The sequence below is a fragment of the Brachyistius frenatus genome, unplaced genomic scaffold (assembly GCF_029030835.1).
Source record: "Brachyistius frenatus isolate BFR_SWC_R1_liver_20210118 unplaced genomic scaffold, ASM2903083v1 Contig_118, whole genome shotgun sequence".
Classification (NCBI taxonomy): domain Eukaryota; kingdom Metazoa; phylum Chordata; class Actinopteri; family Embiotocidae; genus Brachyistius; species Brachyistius frenatus.
Window position 1 is genome coordinate 1 of NW_027210717.1, and position 18,950 is coordinate 18,950.

At 39.7% G+C, this 18,950-nt stretch overlaps 1 protein-coding gene across 1 annotated transcript; it reads left to right on the forward strand.

Annotated features, from left to right (window-relative positions):
- The first annotated feature begins 4,462 nt into the window (after positions 1–4,462).
- il1rl2 (interleukin 1 receptor-like 2) lies at positions 4,463–13,397 on the forward strand. The gene is made up of 10 exons (XM_069713384.1): positions 4,463–4,713; positions 5,254–5,422; positions 6,449–6,611; positions 8,224–8,286; positions 8,629–8,755; positions 9,771–9,910; positions 10,088–10,234; positions 10,450–10,614; positions 11,520–11,708; positions 12,947–13,397. Exons 1-10 carry the CDS (start codon positions 4,463–4,465, stop codon positions 13,159–13,161), a joined length of 1,629 nt encoding a protein of 542 aa, XP_069569485.1. The 3' UTR covers positions 13,162–13,397.
- The last annotated feature ends 5,553 nt before the right edge of the window (positions 13,398–18,950 follow it).

Below are 18,950 nucleotides of genomic sequence, written 5' to 3' on the forward strand. Positions count from 1 at the left end.
AGTAGTTTCAGTTTCCTTATTCTTCCAGTCAAGGAATAAACAGTGCAGTCTAGGTGTTAGGAAACAAATACTACCTTTGGATAAAGACATAGTAAATGTGAAGCTCAGAACCATGAACCATTTAGAAAGCTTATAAGACAGGAACATGTATTCCTTATTTGTTAAACAATAAACTGAAAGTTAAAACTAGTGGCTTGTGTTGCAACATTGCTTTTGTTGCACATGAACTGTTTAACAGGCGCTTGATAAACCTGCTTGATAAACCTGCTTGATAAACCTGCTTGATAAACCTGCTGGATAAACCTGCTTGATAAACCTGCTTGATAAACCTGCTGCATAAACCTGCTGCATAAACCTGATTGAGCAACGCTTGATTGGATTTTTCATAACAAACTGTTTATGACATGAACATTTTGAGTTTCCTCAAATGTATGAAGCACCAGAATATTTTCAAATATCTTTAAAAAAAAATATGGTAACCTAAAAACTGAAAGAAGAACACCACAAATAATTAAATAATCTATGAACAACATAAATATGTTGATAACTTAACTCTGAATAAAAGAAAACAAAACAGAACTCTCAGCCAGTTCATTTTCATAGGTTGGTTGGAAAACAGAGGATGTACTTCCAGACATTAAGTCATCCTTATATTTCTAGAGAACTGCAGGGGTATTAAAATATGTACAAACAGTTTAGGGTCCTAATGACTTTTCATATGCAAGTCAAATTTCAAATTCTTGGACATCATACTGTATTCACAGAGATATGGTAATGTGATGAGGTATCAAATATGGGATCAAGACAAAGGTCTAGAAAGCACAGAACAAGATAGTATTCATCAGAGTTATGTTAGTGTAGTTAGTCAAGGCACTCGAATACTAATGATAATAATTAACTGATGGCAAAGTGGTCAATGAGAAACACATTAAACTGAACCAACAAGTTAAAAGGGACATATTCACATTAAAAAACCTTATAGTGATAATTGAAGATTACAACAACACAATATGATAGTTTAGGGATCCTGCAATTCCAATGTGAGACATGAGCCATATTATTTCTGATGAGACGGACTTGCACTCACTATTTGCCCAAAATTGTGCCTCGGAGTGAATGAAGACAGCAGAACAGCTGCATGGTCCTCAGCAGCATTCAATAAGAGAGAGCTCTGAATGCAGGTGTAGGTAAAACTAAAGGTTGAGGCTGCTTCAGCAATCGCACAGTGAAGTGGCCAACAAATTATATGAACACAGTCCAGAGAGAAATAGAAAGCCACGTGAGTTCACATAGTTAGGATTAGGCTAAGAAGACCGTTTCCATTCTGCATCACCGATGGATTTTAACCTACTTTTTCAAGGTAGCATCGATGTCCATCATAAGTACAAGACATTCATTACCACTTCTAACATCAGCTTCGTGTTATTTCATAGTGAAATCTGCTGCTTGTTTTGTAATATCAGAGTGCTCCACTGTGCTGCTGTTAACATTTTGTTGAGAACCGTGTCGCTGATAATAATAGATATAATTATAAGAGATAGATGAAGATAATAGCTATTCTTGTGGGCATCAACCTAAAATATTAGTTAGACCCAGTATTAAAGCAACATGTGTGTCCTTCTCCCTGCTCATATTAACATCAATAGACACAATGTTAATAGGAAGATCTAAAAACAAACCCTGTACAGGTCAAGTTAGACTTCTGGCTAGGTGAGCAGTAGAAAGCAGGCCTCACTTACCGTAATCATCTCATGACATAAAAAGATTTTTAACAGATGCCACTGTTCAACACTTTGTAAGGTCAGCGGGTTCTTTTAACCTGCCTCCCCTGCTGAGTAAATAGGTCAAACACAGCAAACATTTACATTCACGCTTTTATGGTTGAGTCTTCAGGAAGCCCCTTTTTGCTGAAAGAGGTCAGCACTGCATGAAAAAGGAAAAGGAGTGAATTTACACAACGAAAGTCAGCTTGGCATGGAAAGCTGGATCTATTGATGTGCTAAGAAGCATTTCATAAACTCCTCTTGTTGCAGCAAACGAGGTTTCCTTAACAATCCAAGAGACAACAGAAGAACTGACAGCCTCATACATTAAGTCTTGCATTGCACTACCATATAACAACAATGTTAAGAATAAATAAACTTGACAAGTTGTTTAGTCTCACACAAAATGTAAAAGATCATTTTCATTCTGTCATAAAATGAAGGGAAACCAGAGACCAGAAGAATACGATATCAGTCATAAAACTGACAATATGCGCTTCCTGAAATATCTACTGGTAATGTAAAGTATACCTCATTTGTGGTTGAGATGATTAAACAAGCAGACAATCCTGATGCTTTAAGAGGTCATTTTTCATCCAGCAAGTTTTAAATTTTACATGAGGAGGGAGATATTTGCAGCAGGATGTTTCCAGCAGGGTTTCACTATTTCTGAGGCAGCGTCATGGCAACTTTACTGTTTATTTCTTAGTGAACAGGTTACACAACAGATAATAGCAGTCAATGTAAAATTTTCGTATCATAATTCTATAATCACAATCTGCCATAATTGTCAATTATATTTTAGTCCAGTTGTAATCTGCTTTCGCGCCTCATTCTCCTATAGTGTGTCAATAAACTGGTGCAATCAGCTGATAACACTGTGATCAACTAGGCAGCAACAGAATCTGTGATTAGTGTCATTTATCACTGCTTTATGTTTTTTTGGTGCTTTCAGTATTTTACTGAAAATGGATTTACATCTGTAACAGTAACTGGCAAACAAGGCGCTTCCTCATTCTTTGAAGAAGTGCTGGGAAAGACCCACAGGATTGGGCAATCAAAGAGAAAAATACTTTCAATATCGACGAATCTGTCGATTATTTTCTTGATTAATTGATTAGTTGTTTGGATTTTACGATGTCAGAAAATGGAGAAAAATGTCATTCAGTGTTTCCTAAAGCTGAAGTCGCAGCCTGAAATGTCTTGTTTTGTCCCGACCACCAGTCCACAACCAAAGCACACTCAGTTTATTACCATGGAGGACTAAAGGAAGGAAAATATTTACATTCAAAATGATGGAATAAGAATTATATATATTTTTTGTATTAAAACATGACTCAAAACATGCGTTACTCAAGCATGTTACACACACTGGAATGTGGCAGTAACGGGGAAGTGTCACAAGCGATGAAGCAAATGGACGTGTGTATTTGAAGTGAGGTTACTTTAAGTTAAACCAGAGTTGATTTTTATATATATAATATAAAAAAAACCCACTTTGGTTTGTTTGTATTTCCTTAAACTAATCACGATCATCTTGGGCAGCCCAAAGCCGCACTGATGGTGCTGTTGCAAAATAGCGTTGGGGAGGGAGGGGGAGGGGGTGTTTTGGTGGAACATTTGGAGGTGGAGAGACGAGCACTGGCATTAAAATGGCTAAATACTGGGAATAGAAAGAAAAGAACCAAGCGGCCTGTATTATTGCAGGATTTTCATCAAAACGAGCCATTTTCAGTGTGTAGTTTGCTGCTCGAAGTTTAATGGCGGGTTTAAACATTCTACATCCAGTGAATCAGGGATTTGGTTTGTACACTGTTACACACTCTCATTTTGATCCTGCACTTCCTGCCTTAGCTGTGATGTTGGATTTTTTTTTTTTAATGTTTTAACTTCATTAATGTCGTTGCACACTTGTTCTGTAGGCCTACTTGATGATTCATTTTTTTAAATGAAATTTGTTTCTCCATCATGCCTCATTTTAATGTCTCAAATTAACTGTAATTAGGGTTAAAAAGAGAATGAGCACCATCACCCCAGTCTCATCATTTAAGTCTTCATTGTGTACTCAGTAGCCGCCTTTCTTTCAATTTATTAGCTGATTAGTGTTAGATTTATAAATGTAGGCTATATATATGCCACATATTAATATGACAATCATTTTATAAAGTGAAGGTTAAAAAAACCACAGAAAAATTGAAATATTGAATTCGGTTGTGCATCACAGCATGGAAGCAGTCAGAGGGAATAATTCCACCAACACGGCACAATCCCCTTATTTCCTGTACTCCTCTGTTATTCTGATGTTAGTGAGTGTCTGGAAAGGTTCTACTTCAAATGTTCTGAGGAAAAACAATAAGCTATTTCTTTATAACTGAGCAGATTATGGAGCTGTCTGTGGGCCATTGCTAAACTGTCCAACTACTTAAAAAAAAAATTAAATGTAAGAGGTTGTTTCGGAGATATTGTGCTGAAACAAATAATCAGGACTGAATACATACCCTCCTTAGCAATGGCAGGGAATGAACGGATGGATAAAAATCGCATTGTTCTTCCCTTTTGTTGCATGCAAAGTGCTTGTTTATGCCCGGACTTGTACTTTTCTCTGTTTATTTCAGCAACGCCTCCTCTGTCAGCTAACATGTTGCATGTCATCCTCATCTACTGCTGTGTTCATGTCAAAGTTTTTACCCCAACACTGAATGACATGTCACTGGCCTCCTTCTGCACTGCCACTTCCAGACCACAGCAGGGAGACAGAGATCTACCATGTGAGTGCTGGTCACTTATTTCTGCTGAGGTGCCACAATGTTGATGCTCGTGCCCGGGTCGTCTGGAGCAGAGGGGACAGAGGGGACCTGAGCCTGCCCACCGGAGTGGAAGTCAGGGACGGGTTACTGTGGTTTCTGCCCGTGCAGTTGTCTCATAATGGAATCTACACCTGTGAGAAAAGGTATCCTTACAGCACAGATGCAGACTTTCTGATCCTTTTATGCGCCCTTATTTGCAGACTTTCCTGAGGGACTTTCCCATAGTTCATTGCAAAATTGTTGACGTATAAAACGAGGTTGTCCCGCACCCCACAAAATGTAAACAAACCAAGCATGGATGGTTTATCTGTTAGTGACAACACCTGGCTACTCGCACCTGTGGTTGTTTATTGCACGTTTATAAAGTTGTTTGTATTTTAAGTCAAACGTCTGTATTGAATTTAATGTTAACGCCTTTCTTCAGTTTTGCTAAACACACACGCACACGCACACGCACACACACACACACACGCACGCACACACACACACACACGCACGCACGCACGCACGCACACACACACACACACACACACACACACACACACACACACACACACACGTTGAAAGTATAATGACATAATTGGAACATCAACTCAGAGCCTCAAAATAAACAAGATCCATGAACAAAAAGGTCACATATGTCACTAGAACAGCTGTTTCAGTGTTTATCTCCTTCTCGTTAGGGATGGGACTAGATTTTTTAGGATGAAGTTTTGGGTGTTGGTGTCCAGCGGAGAGTGTCCTGATGCATCTGATACCAAAGGATTCATGATGAACGTCAGTGGAAGTCTTCCTTGCCAACAGAAAGAAATCTTCAGACTGAATAACATCAGTAACATACGATGGATGAAGGTAATAACTCCTTTACTGCATTTACCTGCCTTGATGCATGTGTCTTTACTTCATTTAGCTTTCAGTTTGGTTGGTTTAGATTACAAAGGAAGTCGGTTGATGGTTGTCACCACCCAAACGTCACACAAGTGCTGCCTCTGTAGTCAGTTGCAATCTGTATAAACCCAGCAGATGGAAATGAATGCAGTGAAGAGAGGGCAGAAAAAAAGTGATGATATCAACGGGAAGTGCTGAAATTTAATAAACTACTTTAGATAATCAATTTTCAGAATTGTAAATTTTTTCCTTAGCTGTGGTTTGTGTAGTGATGTGTGCATTGTGTCCTGTACTCTATGGCTTGATAAATGCAACACTGCCCCCTCCTGTATATACCAGGGGACGCGTGTGTCCTGACATCTACAGGAAGTGAAGCTTGTACAAAACATCTTCTCTCACTGATGACACTGGTTTCTATAGTTCTACAGTAGTTACAGTACATATCTGATTGGATGGAAGCTTGGCAGACAGTCACTCACTGGATTCCACAGACAATGCAGGGTGATGAGAAAGTTATGAGTAATTGACGAATGCATTGTTAAAAATATGCAATCATCCTCATCCTTTAAGGCCGGCATCTGTTGAGTACAATGTTCTTTGTGACGCCCCAAAATCGAAGAACAATACTATAGCAACCATTTTTTACCAAAACATTTAGAGAAATACATTTATTTGGTTTCTTGTGGAGAGTTAGATGTGATTATTGTCCACTTATCTTAACATACAGACCAGAAGCAGAGGAAAACTGCCTGTCCAATTTTTTTTGTCTTTAGTAGTCTAATTTTGGTATTTTGTCTTTTCATTTAACTGATCTTATTTTAATGAGGTCAATTTTAATGTTAATTGTTGTGATTTATTAAATTGCTTTTGACTTTTGATTTGTTGTCAAGTGTGCACCTCTTTGTTAAAATGTTTTTTGTAGAATTTAAATGCAAAATAATGTTTGTCATCACACTGACAAATAACTGCATGGTGTGTTTCTGTGTGTAGGACAGCCACCCAGTGCAGCAGCCCATCTCTTTGAATGCAAATGGTGATGCGAGGCTGACTCCAACCTCAGAGAGGGATGCTGGGAAATACACCTGCCTGGTAGACATTAACCTGGACGGCAGGAAGTACACAGCAGCACGCAGCATCCAGCTGAATATTACAGGTATGTACTGTACCTGAAGTGTTTAAATCCATGATGAGGAAATTATTTAGCATTTTCAGATTTTTTTTTTTTTTTCCTATCATTGAATTATTGTTGGCAGCCCTGAGTACATCATTCAAAATACCCTTAGAAAGTTATGCAAATTAACCAATTTTGTATAATCAGGATACTTTTTAATTCAATTCAATTCAATTCAACTTTATTTATATAGCGCCAAATCACAACATAGGTTATTTCATGGCACTTAACACGTCAAAGTCCTTACAGCAAGACTTTACAATATTATACAAAGAAACCCAACAATTCAACAATTCCCACATAAGCTATAATAAAATGTTTATGAAAAAAAGTTGCATAGTGGTAAAATAATACAAACGCAAAATGTACGTACATTTTTTTGGCACGCTTCACTGATAATTCAGCCCAGTATCACCCCACAATATGTAATACACCGGTCAGTCCACTAGAGGGTACCGTGTCACTGTAACATTTTGCCTCGCCAAGGCATTAAAACTACATACACGTATGACCAGGGTCAAAGAAAGAAGTCTTGTGACGAAGGTCATGTGATTGAGTTCATTTGAAGAAATAAAATAAAGTGATGAATTTTGAGTTTTAAGGCAGATTTTTGTTGGTTAGATGGATCAAACACAGGAATTGGTTTTGAGTTTGAGTTTGAGAGAGCAGCATGGATTTCTTTAACAAATCTTGTCCTAACCCAAACCGAGTAGTTTTTGTGTGTAGCCTAACCAAGGTTTCCTGAACCTTACCACATGGTTTCATCACCCCTAGGTGAGGTAAAGCATGACACTGACAAAGTATGTCATTATGGACTAGCAGGTGTATTACATACTGTGATATAAAACCAGGCAACAATGAAAGCCTTTAAACATTTCTTATGGCCAGCCAGAAGCTTCTAATATCTCTCTGGTATAGGTTCTTCCATCCAAAGCTCTTTTTAGTTTGCAGGAGTCTTTTTGCATTGGCAGATTTCTGGTTGCAACGGGATTCTGGTTAAGACTCATTGCTGGCTAGTTCAAAACAAATGATATTTTCCATTTGAACCAGTCTTTTGTGCTGCTGGATGTGTGCTTTGGGTTGTTGTCCTGCTGAAAGACCCAAGACCGTCGCCTCAAACCTAGTTTTCTGACACTGGTTAACACAATCTGTTCTAAGATGCCTTGGTAGTCTTCTGGTTTCGTCATTCCTTTGATACATTTGAGACATTTAATTAAATATTCAAAAAAATAAAATAAAAGTACATTTATCTCCAAAGATATTCTAAATTATTTACTTAAAATTGATAGCACCAATGATTTCGGACAGGACTGCACATCTTTGGTTATTATGTAAATTACTGTTATTGTAATGCCATATGACTGAAATCCATGCACTGGCCTGTACAGCAGTTTAATTTATAGTTATCACTTTATGAAATGAGCTGCAGGAGGCCAAAGTGAGAGTATTGCTGTGGGAGTGAATGAGTGTAACTAAGTACCACTTTGTTTTCTCTGATTTATTTGTTTCATTCTATTGCTTTAGTTTATATTTTGCTTTTCCTTGTGACAGATTCTTTCATTGTACTGTATTCATTTCTGTTATGTGTTTTTAGATGTGTCAATTATTCCGTTGCCCCAGATTGTGCTCCTACAGGAAGTGGTCATGGTTAAACTGGGTGAGCAATACACAAACCACAGTGACATGCACATACTGACACACATTGTTTGATGATTTGAAGTGAAAGGAATGAAAGAATTGTGGGACAGTAAAAATCCTTGGGTTTGTCATCTTATAATTGGACTTGATTCACCCAAAGGGCAACCTTTCAAGAGATACTGGAGCTTTGATATACATGTGTTTTAGATCTTTCCCCGTTTGGTTTGCAAAAGTACTCAGATTTCAGATTTCTAGTTGCTGTGATGTGAAAGATCTTTTCTGCTGACGGTGACAATTTAATCAAAACATCATGATGTGTAGCGTGACAGCTGCTTTGTTTTTTTTCTTTGCTCATGAGTAGGTACGAGAGTGGAGCTGAAATGTGAAGCCTACGTAGGCTTGATGGAGGACAGTGAAACCACCATGTACTGGACAGTTAAAGGGACTTTCACTGAGGACTACGAGGAGCTTAGTGAGTCCTGGAAATAGTGAGTTTCTGCTTCCTGTCATGCTGTTTCCGCCCGTCCACTCACACAGACAGGGTTGTTAACAAAACGCGATAAACACGCAAACTAAAACTAGTCTGCAGTTAGAGCCACGACCCTCCAACGGTGCGACTACCAAATCTGTGGCGTTTTCCAAGGTTCATGTTTTTATTGCAGTGTACAAATTTGATCCAGTTAGTTTCATTTTCACTTTGTAATTTTTCATGAAAGAACTGTGAATGACATACCAATGTGCTATCATGATCACCTATGAGGCTGTGTCTCCCTATAGTTGACATTGATTGGTTTGTTAATGGGTGTGCAACAGACGTCTACGTGTTGTGGCCTTTTCCATTTGAATGGAGAAAAACAAATTAACATTTATTGCATTGCCATTATACTTTTATCATTATGGCATTACTACCAGCATGTATTTTACCCTGCAAAAATAAGTTATAAGTTTCTGCATTTTTATGTGTTTCAGACTAAATTAAATGAAATATTTGTCTCCTCATCAACCTCCTGTACTTGATCCAAAAGTCTGAACCTTCCAAAAATAGTTTTTACACTCTAAAGTAACTGAGCCGTGGTTCAGACCACCTCTGGACCACCTCTTTTGGTTGCACCAAATTGTGTTCCTTTGGTATGGAACGGAGTTAAAGGGCCTTTCACACCTGTTCTTAAGATTCAGACCAAACTGAAAAGTATGAAGGTTTGGACCAAACAAGGTAGGTATGAAAGCACCCTTTAACTCTGAAGTTACCTAATTGCAAAACAACAAACCTGGCACTGGACCGTATTTGTCAGTGATTAAAGTAGTCTGGCAATCAGCACTTGTTATCTGAAGAAAAAACTAAAATGGGCCCAAATAATGTGTGCCGAGACTGGAGTATCATCAAGAAAAGAAAAGCAGCTTTTACACAAAGTGTAACAAAAGCATGAAGACAAAAATTGTCTTGGTTGTCTGATTAATAACTAACTGACTGACTGATAAATTGACGGGTCCTGTCCCTTTTAGTTTTCATGACAGAGGCCGGGTGTTTGGAAAGTCCACTCTGTCCATCTCTAAAGTTGTTCATCACTTCCTGAATGTCCCCATTAAATGCCATGTAATGACCCCAACTGGAGCAAAAGAGGGCTTGGTCTGTCTTCAAGAAGGTATTCTACCCTTTTTTTGTTTGAAATGCATGTGAAATAATAGAAAAAAACAAAAAAATTCCACAGATTGGATCATACCTCGAAGTCCTCTCAGAGTACTTTGTTTAGTTTAGTTTTGTATACGTGTTCTCAAACCACATGTTTGAGTGTTTATACCTGTCTGCCTCCTCTCTCCAGCTGACCACAGTGCCTTCCACATGACTGTAGCTCTCTGCCTCGCAGCCTTCCTGGTTGTTCTGGTCCTGACTGCTTCCTTCTTCTTCTTTAAAGTGGACCTGGTTCTGGCTTACAGAAAACTACTGACACATTTTCCCAAAAAACAAGGTTGGTATTTTATCAATAAAGGTACGTGCTTTTATGTGTAACCACCTGACTAGATGCTGCCAGGAACTATATTGTTGTCTATATGTTAAATGAACATTATCTAGGCCATTTGCTGGCTGTTGCTTGACATCAAGAAAAGATAAAACAAGTACTGCACAAACACTGACATCAGCTCTATAGACTGAACACAAACTACAATTCTGTGTTTTTTACAGTTTCAGATGGGAAGCTCTTCGATGCTTATGTGAGCTACTTCCATCCCGACACACTGAGTTCACATGAGACGGAAAGCTTTGCCCTGCAGATCCTGCCTAAGGAGCTGGAGGGGCAACATGGCTACTCCCTGTACATCAGAGGACGGGACGACTGTCCTGGAGAAGGTCAGGAACAGACAATCATCTGGTTCACTTTTAAAGCTGTCATAATGGTAAAAAATAACACAAAGAAGAAGCAACATGGACATTGGAAAAAGAATCACATATTTCTTGAAATCAAAAGTTTTCAAAATTCACCAGCAGGGAGCGCTTTCGGCCCCTGATTGCAAATACAAGGATCAGTTCGACTTTTCTTTGACTACTTGGTGCTCAGGATATTCCACAGGTCCCATTAGAGGAATATTTTCTTGTAATATGGGTAAACTATTCATTTTTTTCAGCCCATTATCATGCCAAAGCGTACAATAGCCCTGTCAGACCACTAAAGGATACCATGTCAGTGTCACGTTTTGCCTGGCTTAGGCGTGAAAAGTACATGGAGGTATGACAGCCCATTCTCATTCCCAGGGGTAAAAAGAGTGATAAAATACATCTAGGGAGGAGGTAGGGATTGGTTGGACAGAACAAACACAGGACTTTCACCTGGGAGACTGGTGTTTAAGTCCTTGAGCAAGCAAAAGTCAGACCAGATTTCGTTTATGTAATGTAAGTAAGTTTCTTGTGATGTACATGATGTTACCTATGTAAAATTACTTATTTAAACCCGAAACAAGTAGTTTTGGTGCCTTGACCTAACCAAATTGCAACTGTGTAAAATTTAACCCAAACCACGATCTCTTCTGAAACCTAATGACGGGTTATTCGGTGCCTGAACGTTGCAAAACGTGACACTGACACACTATCCTCTTCAGTGACAAGGAAACAATTGTGATGCATTGTTTATTGTTGCAAATGTTTTCCTTGAAGAAGTCAGAAATTATGCTTTGGAGATGGATTGTTTTCATTTTGCAGAAACAGAGTGTGCCCCAGAGTGATGACTTGTTTTGTTTCTGGTCTTTAATCTCTTACAGCGGTGCACAATGTAATAGCGGCTACAATACACCAGTGCCGGAGACTGATAATCATCCTGTCATCTGATGGCAAAACAAGGGAGGCATCGCACATTTGTGACAATCAAAACCAGCTGTGCTATGAGCAGAAAGTTGGCCTTTTTGACGCTTTAACCCGGAATGATCTTCAAGTTATTCTGGTGGAAATTGGTGAGGACACATTCTATCACATCAGTATATAAATCGTCTGGTTGCTCATGAGGTAACTGCCTGTAGCAGCACATACTCTGATTCAGAAGGGGCCATAATGGTCCTGTTAAGTCCCTTGGAGTCTAAAAAGTAGCATTAGCAAGCAAATTAATCTTGTGTAGTGCTGGATAGCGCTCATCTCATCCATCCACTTGAGTCCACTTGAATCTACTTAGTTTAGACACAAAACACATACAACCCGAGATCCATGGCAATAAAACATGAATTCCAGACAGCGAAAATGCAATGTGCTGCAATGAGAAAGGTTTTGTTTGCAAAAAGGTTTTTCTTTCTGTAGATGCAATGAGTTTATGGTACAGCCTACACTGTTAGAACAAATTCCCCAAAAATGAAAGCAATGCAACGACTCCTGAGTTTGCCTAGTTACTTTGTTTTTAATTGGATGTCAATATGTCAAATATGATCCCATATGTTAGCAGCTGAACATACATTAGAGTTTAACTAGACACACTTTAAACTAATGACCGCTGAGTGAAAGGGCATGCTGTTTCTGGGATCAAGAACCATGGTGCACAGAATAATAATTTACTTTAACTATTTCCTGCTCGCTTTTGGGGGAAATGTTTTGCATAAAAACTAGTGAGGATTTAAAAGGAATAATTAGACATTTTAGGAAATAAGTTAATTTGCTTTCTGGCAGAGAGTCCAATGAGAGGATGGATGCTACTCTCAAATCTGTCAGATTTGTGGAAACAACTTTGATATAAATGTTTGATTAGTAAGCTAAGTGCTGGACTATACAGGTGACAAGTGGACAGTCCGAACACAGCATCCTGACTGGGACCAGTTACTGTACTTCCTGAACTTCTAGGTTCTTCCTAGAAACGTTGCTCTTCTTCCCGTCTTTATGCTAAGCTAAGCTTACTGGATGCTTGAAAATCTTAAAGGACCAACATGAAGTTTCAGCAAAAAAACAAATGGATTTCCCACAAGGTTAGGAATAACAAAGTTTACCCCCCTGTTCACCATCCATTAAACAATTCTGTTTTCTGGTAGTGAGTCATGCTAGGGTTTGAGTGTGGGTATAAACCTTAGGGCTGTTACACTACAGTCAAAGTCTCAAAATTAAGCATTAAACTATCAACTGCAAATGGAAGGGAAATAATTGGTTTGATCAAATGAAAACTTATTTAACTTTTTAATTTTCATATGGTCAACATTGTTTTCTATTTCATCAGACGGTCCTGTGGATTACAGTCACCTACCAGAGTCTCTGCGCTACATAAAGAGGAAACAAGGTGCTCTGAAGTGGAAGAAAGTCTTTCCTGGATCCCACAAACTAACTAAATTAAACTCAAACAGAAACTTTTGGAAGAATCTGAGGTACCACATGCCGCCAGTGCCTGAAAGAAGACTCCAGACGAGGCTTTTGTCTAAACCAAGTGAAGTGTGAATTTATCTTCAAGCAACATAAAATCCAGGAAAGTCTGACAGAATCCAAACACTGACATTTTACTTTCATATCTGTTTCCTGGAACATTTCACATTTTGACATGGTTAAGCATTTCCTTCACTTTACTACTATTTGTAATTCATCATCATCACGTTATATACACCATTCAGACTATTGTACGCAAACAGTACTGACTGCCTTGCTCATTGGCAATGAATTTCACAATGAGTGCGCTTCGGGTGTACGGCACATCTCACAAAAAAATGCTTTTTAAATCCTATGCATAGACAGCTCTAAAGGGCAACACACGACATCCATCAAAACACCCACAACCATTTTTTTTTATGTAAACTTGTCACACAAATCATTGCAGGTTGATGTGTGTCAGCTTGTATGGGTATGTGTGAGCTTGCCTTTTGGGACAAATCTTTTTACATGTGACATATATCTAATCTCTGCCCACTCTTCATACATCCATTGACAAGCCAGGGTAAAAGGTTTAGTGGCAAACTAAACCTTTTAATCCCCTCATCAAATGGATCTTATTCCCTGCTCTTAGTGAATAAGCGGAGGTGAGGCTGTGTTAAATGAATGAATCAGCTCCAGCTCTCACACAGCCAGACATTCTAGTCGTTGAAGGCAGTTAAATGGTTATCATAGGTTATGATTGGGTCACCAAACTGGAAGAAATGGTAGACAAAAACACGATAACATGCTGGATCGCAATACATTACTGTATATATTATAATGTAGGATATTATATCTGATTAGCATTTTAGCAGCCCGTGTTACCATGCTCATGTTAGTATTTAGCTCAAAGAACCCCTTATGCTATGCAGTTTTCAGGGCATCTGTAATATGACAAACTATTTGATATCAAGCAACCTCTGTTGGGAAAGAGAAACTGGACTATTGTGAATCAATAAATTAAAAAAAGTGATGGCTTCATTTGACAAGACGATATTATAGAGTCAATAAGTTAGGGCCAGTTTTCCCATAAGTCTCCTAACTAATTTTTCTACACCTGACTATATCTGTCAAATCCGCCATGATTGAGGACATTTTAGAGCTCTTAATACTTCGTGGAGGGGTGACGATGTATTCTAAAGGCTTGAATGATAAAACACAAGCAGATGTGCTTCATTATCTCCCTTCAGTAGAAATGTTTTAGGCCCATTTCGAAATGTCCCTAATCCCTAAGAAATTAAACCTGACATACTTGCGACTTACTTGTGACTTCAGAGTACCTGAGTACAGAAATGGGAGAGCAGTGAACAGAGAATTTCATTTGTACAGTGACGTGTACAATTGGTCAGCGTATTTTAAAGCCAATGTCTGACATGCAGCCATGACACAAGCAAGTGAGTAAGTATTTCAAGTTAGGCCGCTTAAACAACACCAGTGTCTGTGTTACACGTGTTACACAACTGGGACTTGTGCAATTTCATCATGTACCTGAAACATGAGAAGAGATCACACATCAAATTCTGTGTCTAATTCTTGGGGAACAGAAAGAAGTTGCAGGGAACAAAATCTGGTGAGCGAAGGTGTGCAGAAGAACGATTGGGTTGTTGAAAGTTAAAAATGAATGTGTTTTCAACGTGCAGTAAACAAGTGTGTTGTCATGTTAGAGAACCCACCGTGCCATCGCGTCACAGTCCAGGTTGTTTGCACTGAATGTTTCCCCGCCGAGTGTTACAGTACAACTCTGTGTTTACGCGCCTTTGGTTTATGTTCAAAAGAAGATGACGTTCTGATTGACCCCTTTATTCCTATTGTTAAGGTTACAGTTTGTGATGGCACAATACAAAAATAAATCATGGATATGCCTAAGGTTAGGCACTGCAAATTAAGGTAACTATAGGTTAAAGAAAGCTCATAATTACAGTTAGTAAAATAACTACTTAAAACATCTGTAATGGTAATTACTACTTGCCCTAAATCAAACATCATTACAATACATGTCACACGTGACTTTGTGTATTGGCACTGAAACGAGAAACGAGACCACATAAATTATGTGTGGAGAATTGGACAATTCAAATGTAATAATTCTTACAGTTGCATAGTCATGATGTGTCAGCACATGCTTACAGGCTTGCATGAACGCACAACAGCAGGGCTCACTGAAAAAAATACTTTCATTTGCCAATTATTCAGATTAGCATGATGTAAAATACCCGCCAGCGAAAAATAATTCAAAAAATGTACTTTTTGAGATTTTTGAGGTGACAATGTCAATGAGCAAATACTGCCATCAACATGACAGAAGACAGGGAGTTAATGCACACTGTGAGGGAAATGACATAAACACCCTCTTCCAAAGCATCAGTAAGTTATGGTTAGCAAAATTTATAATGAACATACAACAACATGCAGAGGTCGGATGGCGCTAACAGGTCGACCTGCCAGGAGGGAGTTACAGTAGTCCAGACGTGAGATGACCAGAACCTGGACCAGAACCTGGACCAGAACCTGCGCCGCCTTCTGAGTGAGAAGAGGACATATTCTCCTGATGTTGTGCAGCATGCATGTATCTACAGGAACGTGTTGTTGCAGTGATGTTGGCAGTAAGAGAGAGTTGACTGTCGAGTGTCACCGAGGTTCCTAGCAGTCAGGGTCGGGGATAACACAGAGTTGTCCAAGGTAGAGGAGGGTTGGTGTACAGAGAGAAGAGGAGGGGACCCAGGACAGAGCCTTGAGGGACACCAGTAGTGAAAGGACAAGGTTCAGACACAGATCCTCTCCAAGTTACCCGGTAAGTGCAGCCGTTGAGGTAGGATGAGAACAGGGAGAGAGCAGAGCCTGAGACACCGAGGTCCTGAAGGAGGAAAGAAGGATCTGGTGGTTCACTGTGTCCAATGCAGCAGAAGGTCTAGAAGGATGAGGACAGAAGAGAGAGAGGCTGCTCTAGCAGTGGGAAGCTGCTCAGAGACAGAAGGAGGATCGTCTCTGTTGAGTGGCCTGTTGAAACCAGACTGGTGAGGGTCAAAAAGGTTATAATGGTGAAGATAGGAGGAGAGTTGATTGAAGATAGCTCGTTTGAGAGTTTTGGAAAGAAAGGGGAGAAGAGAGACAGTCTGTAGTTGTTTACTTCAGCCGGGTTGAGGGGGGGTTTCTTCAGGAGAGGGTTCACTCTCTCCTTCAGAGAGTTCAGGAAACAGACAGTTGACAGCGAAGTGTTGATGAGATGGGTGAGAAAAGGAAGAAGGTCAGGAGCAATAGACTGGAGAATATGAGATGGGATGGGGTCAAAGGGGGCAGGTGGTTGGGCGGGCGGAGGTTACCAAGGTAAGTGTCAGGATTCCTGTCCTTTCCTCTGTTTTACCCCAGATCACCTCTCCTCCTTTGTCCTGTCATTCCCCTGTCTGCTTGTTATTGTCCTCCCATGTGTTCTGTGTCCTCCTCTCCCCACCTCCCATGGCCACGCCCCCCACCGGTCCCAGCAGCTGCTCTCCCCAGCTCACCACCTGCAGGTGGCTCATTTACCTGATCACCTCCCCGGACTATATGTACCCTGCCCCTGCACTCATCTGGTTGTCGGTGCATGCAACTACTAGAAACAGCTAGATACTGCGAGTTACTGCGAGTGCCCTGTTGATCACCGCAAGGACGCAAGAACCGCCAGTCACCCGTCCGTCCTGTTCGCGTTCCCGTTCCTCCTGTTCCTGTTCCTGCTGCAAAGCTACCAGTCGCAGCCACCAGTCGGTTGAGTTGCACTCCCGACTCGGAGAATATAGACTCTGTTATACCAGCGGTCCTGTCCGCTGTTCTGCCCGCTGTCCTGCCGGCCTCGTCTCCCCGGATCAGTCAGATCCCAACTTGGGAGGAAATAGACAATGTAGGTACCGCCTTTTGTTGTTGGAATAAAGACTGTTTTTGTACTGATACCCGAGTCTGTGAGCCTGCATTTGGGTCCTGTTATACTCCACCACATAACAGTAAGAACTTGGTTGGGCGACAGGAGGGTGAAAGAGGAAAGCGAAGGGGATGAATTATATTACATTATTATGGTGTTGGTTTCCGGCTCAGTATTTTTTCAGCACTGCGAGGAATTACAATTTACAGAGACGCCCGACAGTGAGCTCACCACATAGTCATTTTAATTAACTGGAAATTGCATCACTGCTTTTGACAAGCTTCCTGGTAATTTATAAGTACGCAAATTGCACCATTAAAAAAAAAAAAAAAACTTCCGTGCAAGGCAGTAGGTTGTTGTCACTCAATGTTTCATAAATGCCAGAAAACTAAATAGAACACAGTTCATTTGTCATCATGAACAGACAGATTCAAGGTGCCAAGAGTACAGTTTCTGACGTCAGGGTACCAGTCAACACACCTCTGCAATGGATTGTAATGAATGAAACTACATTATTGAACAAACAAGCCACCAACACTATCACTCATTTTGAGACCAGGTTTACACAGAGGTGTCACTGTAAGTGGTCCTCCTTCTCCTGATTCACACAGTACCAACATATTTAATTTCAATCAATCTCACATGCATTACTATGGTAAGTAGCTGTAGCTTTAATGTTTTAAACCTGTAGCAAAAAAATATGTAATCAGATCTGAAAACTACACTAAGATATGACATGTTGGTGGTTAATACATATCACCTATTATAACTCCGTTTCCTCAAAAAGTTGGGACGCTTGAAAGTAGACCAAAGACAGTTTCAAAGACAGAGAAATGTTATTGTTTTATTAAAAATGTATATTTATTTGTTTACCCTGTTTAATTTACATACTTGACACCATTACACTGTCAAGTACATTGGCAGTTATGGCTGAGCTCTGGTCACAGGCCTTTCAGCCATGCCAAAGTGAAATGTGTGAAACTGTAGAAATGTGATGTGTAGTTACAAAATCATATGAACTGTGAGCTGGCATTCTCAGTATATTTAATAAGAAAAGCACCCCAGAAACAAACTTGCCATCTATAGTGAACCGATGTGTTTAAATAGTAATGCATTACTATTGCTATAGATCTGAACTGGTAAAGTGAGCCTCACTGAGGAAGCACTTACAGCCATCCACTCAGAGTCTCATTTTTGAACAGTACAATATGCCTTTGAAGTCTTCTCAGTAGGAAGCATTTTCACTCAGTTAGTCTTTCCTGGAAATATTAGAGGGTATTATTTATTTACTAGTTTGAGAAACCTCCTGTAAATAGGAATTCCATGAAACAATATTTTGCCTGGCCTCATGATTTTATGCCTATGCCACTTCGGTTATTCTAGTTCCTACCAGAATCTATGCTTGCAGTTTATATCTATATCTGCCCATAATGAAGACTTTACAGCAATTCTGCTTGGCCAATAGAGCTGATTTAGATATATTGCTACAAAGGAGCTAGAACTTCTAAAACGTAAATGCTTCACACAGATCTTCAACCCGACAGCACAGATGATCTACAGAATACAATCACAATAAGTTTCAAAGTGAACACCCAAGATTAGTTTCCTAGAACAGTTTCCTAGAACTGTGAACCAATACCATGTCTGGTATTGGTTCACTGGATTCATGGTGATAATTCAGTATTGTAGCAGTTTTTCAATTTCAAACTTTTCCTCTGTGTATGTCTTGTACCACAGTGTGCAATTATTTTACCACCATCAACAGCTGCGTCACTTTTTCCAAATACATTGTCAAACAACCACTCCCACACGTGTGTGTGTGTGTGTGTGTGTGTGTGTGTGTGTGCGTGTGTGCATGCGTGGGTGCGTGCGTGCATGCGAGTTTCATGTTGCACTGATGATGCTCACCCTCTCCTCAGAGCAGTGATAC

Excerpts from the sequence above, each read along its gene's own strand:
- il1rl2 (XM_069713384.1), top strand. The coding sequence starts at position 4,463 with ATGACATGTCACTGGCCTCCTTCTGCACTGCCACTTCCAGACCACAGC. Across the intron at positions 4,714-5,253 it reads ATCTACACCTGTGAGAAAAG|GGATGGGACTAGATTTTTTA; the intron begins GTATCCTTACAG and ends CCTTCTCGTTAG. Across the intron at positions 8,756-9,770 it reads CTTAGTGAGTCCTGGAAATA|TTTTCATGACAGAGGCCGGG; the intron begins GTGAGTTTCTGC and ends TGTCCCTTTTAG.